At 36.1% G+C, this 3321-nt stretch overlaps 1 protein-coding gene across 1 annotated transcript; it reads right to left on the reverse strand.

Moving 5' to 3' along the window:
• Window positions 1-672: 672 nt before the first annotated feature.
• On the reverse strand, window positions 673-2988 carry LOC111435473 (zinc finger protein WIP2-like). The gene is made up of 2 exons (XM_023072851.1): window positions 2408-2988; window positions 673-1293 (listed from the first exon to the last, which is right to left on the reverse strand). The coding sequence occupies exons 1-2, from the start codon at window positions 2918-2920 to the stop codon at window positions 850-852; spliced, it is 957 nt and encodes a 318-aa protein (XP_022928619.1). The 5' UTR covers window positions 2921-2988; the 3' UTR covers window positions 673-849.
• Between the last annotated feature and the right edge of the window lie 333 nt (window positions 2989-3321).

Here is a 3321-nt window from a genome sequence, read left to right on the forward strand (position 1 = left end):
AAAAATTCACTCCGACCTAAATAAAAAAAAATATAACCCAACCTAATATTTATAGTTTGGGTTGAGTAGTTTGAGATGACGGATTATGAGTTCATATGAACACCCTCGACAACTCTATAAAATGATAGATATGTTCAGAGATGTGACGGATGGTTGCGGAGATGGGAGTGAGAGAAAAACCTTCGAAATTTAAATGAATAGGGACAAAATCTTCTCTCGACGTCAATTCGATTAGTTCAACAAAATTAAATTGACAATACTTGTATATGTTCTAAAATTAATGATCTTAATTTAACATACGGAGATCTAATTTACCCAACAATTCTAAATTATCAAATCGAATTCAAATTAATCTGGTAAGAATTATGATAATCTTCTCTTAGAGGTGATATAGTATTAAAAATCAATCATTTTCATCTATATATTAACGGTAAAGAGTACAACGTGAACTAAATTTGAAGCTAGCTAATTAACGAGACAATGTTGAGTGTTTAACTGTGGCGGGCTTCGAAAATTAGTCCACCCGACACATTTTTATCATCTCATCCCAAACAATATAATCAACATGGAACTATATACATTAAACTAACGAAGATAAACCTTAAAGTATCCTAAAGATCACATGAGTGTCCTTAACTATGTTTGGATAATCAGAAAATAAAAATATTTTAATTTATACATTTTCTTTTTCATTTCATCGATCTGAGCCAAACCAATAAACAAAGTTCCCCTAATTAATTACACATATAATATGATAACAGTATATATCAAGTAAGTTTCATTATACAATATAACAATAATTCTGTAAATCAATAATCATATTCTCAAATGTTGGCTATAATAAGTTCTTCATTCATCGTTATCTTGCTCGACTTCAGAAGCAGGCTCATCATCTTCATCTCCGAACACATCGATCCCGCCTCCACCGTAGGCAGCGTGGTCATTACCGAAGGCCTTGACATGGTCCTTGAGCGAGCGCTTGTGCTTAAAATCTGAGCCACAAATGCAGTACCAAAGCTTACCACAATTCTTCTCGTGCGTTCGCCAGTCGCCACGCACGGCAAACGCTTTGCCACACTTTCGGCACATGAAGGGCTTTAGTCCGTGCTTGCGCTTGTAATGTGTTTGAAGAGTTCTGAAGTCTTTCAATGGCTTGGCCCGGGGATGGTCGATGTTGTTGCGGCACCCCGCGGCGCAGCAGTAGCAAGGAAGCCTTAGCATGCCCGTTGGCTGCGTGCCCCGGAGGGACTCAGGGCCTTTTCTGTACTGTGATCCATGCCCCCACATGTGCATCTGTAAAAACGCACGTGTAAAATGATCGAATGACAAAATTTGAGACAGGTTGATGTTTTTTTGAAGTAAAAAAAACACAACAATAAGAATTCAGCTCATGTTATAATGAGAGATGACAGCATAAAATTGGCATTAACATGAAACATGTAACAAAACATGTTTTATAGATCCGGAAATATCTGCGGAGATGGATGCCGAACCCCTCCACAAATGGATGAATTGGACGAGGGATAACACTAAATCTGCTTAAAACTCTTTCGATCTTGATATTTTTCGGTATGCCACTCTGATGGGTGAAGTTGAATAAGGCTCGTATTCAGATATAAGTCGAGTAGAAGAATTAGCTAATCCAATTGTTCATGTCTTTCATATTTAAACAAAAATTTGGGTTTTGGAAGCTTTGCTAAAACAAATGGATGGAGTAGATAAAGAGTCGATCTTCCTATCTTCTCCTCGCCTTATTTTCTTGATTTTTTCGGCATGCCTCTCTCGTGAGCGTAGTTGAATAAGGCTCGTACTCAGATATAGGTAGAGTAGAAAAATAAGATCATGTGTAGAACTAATTAGAGATTACCCGAAGCTAATCTAATTGTTCGTATAATTGGTTTGATCATATCTTAAGCATACTTCTTGTAAAATCATGAGATAATTTCATGGGATGAACAAAAATCAACCAAGAAAAGCATACAATTATTCATTGAAACACATACTCCAATGAACTGATTAAAAGACATATAAAAGAGAGAGAAATCTAGAGAGAGAAGCATTCAAAATCCCTCAACTCATGATCATGCAAACAAATAGCTATCAAATTTGATTAAAAAATTCAAAAGGATATCTAAAGTGAAGATTCATATCAGGCAACAAAGTGATCACCTTGAAAGAATAGAACCACAATTCTTTCAAATTTTTTTATGTTAATATACATCGACCCGTCTAACCCGTCTAACCTGTCTCTTAGTTTGATTTGGTTTACTTTTCGTTAAATCTCTTCAATAGTCTCTACGAAAAACGAATCCAGATTTCGATTGGATCTGATTAAAAAATTATAAGACCCAAAAAAACAAAAAAATTGCTCAAAGTTTTTACCAAATTAATGGATGAATTTAGTTACCTGCATGTTGTTGTATCTATTGAAGGTTTTGAAGCAAACAGGGCAAGAGAATTGAGTAGGACCAATGAGGATTTGAGAAGGAGTTGGGATCCAATACTGTCCCTTAATTAGGGTTTTGGTGGACTGTCCAAACTCATGTTCTTGATCAATCTCAGATGAAGAGCCACACATCAAGGAAGCTATTTCAGCTGGGCTAGGGTTTGGTAGCCCTATGTGCAACGCCACGGTCACCGATGCGTTCTCATCTTTGCTACCTCCATCATCGTCGTCTTCTTCTTGTTCTTGTCTCTGCTCGGGAGGAGACATTAGCCCGAGTAGCGGAAGAGCCTCTCGGAGCGGCGGAGATGACGGTGGAGGTGGGTTCGGGCTCGGGATCGAGCTCGGGTAGGGATACGAGAAGCAATTGTGAGACATATTTGGGGAGGAATTTGATGGTTGTGATGGGGAGGAATGGTGGTGGAAGGAGATGAATTTTGGAACACTTGCTAATGAGTTGGAACATGGGTGAGACATGGAATTGGGAAATGAAGAAGATGAAATTGAAGAGAGAGAGAGAGAGAAATGGTTGATATTTGGGAGGAGAGAGAATGCACCAAAAGGGAGTACTAATTGGGTTAACTTTTGATTTTGTGTTTTTTTTTAATTTATTTTAAAAAAAAATTATTTATTTTGAGAGGCCAATGGTCTAATCTTATTATTTATATTCCTTATAAATGGTTATTATAATTCAAGAATCATCTCAAATAATAATATAAAATAATAATTTTGGTCCTTTCAAAAGAAATTTGACTGAATATCTTCATTTACTTAAAAAGAAAAAAAATGTTTTTTTTAATAATATATTTTGTTTTTCATGTGATAAACAACATAAATTTCATATTGACTATGAACTATGATCATCCCAAATTAACCTT

The sequence above is a fragment of the Cucurbita moschata genome, unplaced genomic scaffold (assembly GCF_002738365.1).
Source record: "Cucurbita moschata cultivar Rifu unplaced genomic scaffold, Cmos_1.0 Cmo_Scf00049, whole genome shotgun sequence".
Lineage (NCBI taxonomy): Eukaryota > Viridiplantae > Streptophyta > Magnoliopsida > Cucurbitales > Cucurbitaceae > Cucurbita > Cucurbita moschata.

What these genes read in the sequence shown, in the direction of transcription:
- LOC111435473 (XM_023072851.1), bottom strand. Translation starts at nt 2,920, where the DNA reads ATGTCTCACCCATGTTCCAACTCATTAGCAAGTGTTCCAAAATTCATC. An exon ending in ATAGATACAACAACATGCAG is followed by an intron (nt 1,294 to 2,407) that starts GTAACTAAATTC and finishes GCGTTTTTACAG; the next exon opens with ATGCACATGTGGGGGCATGG.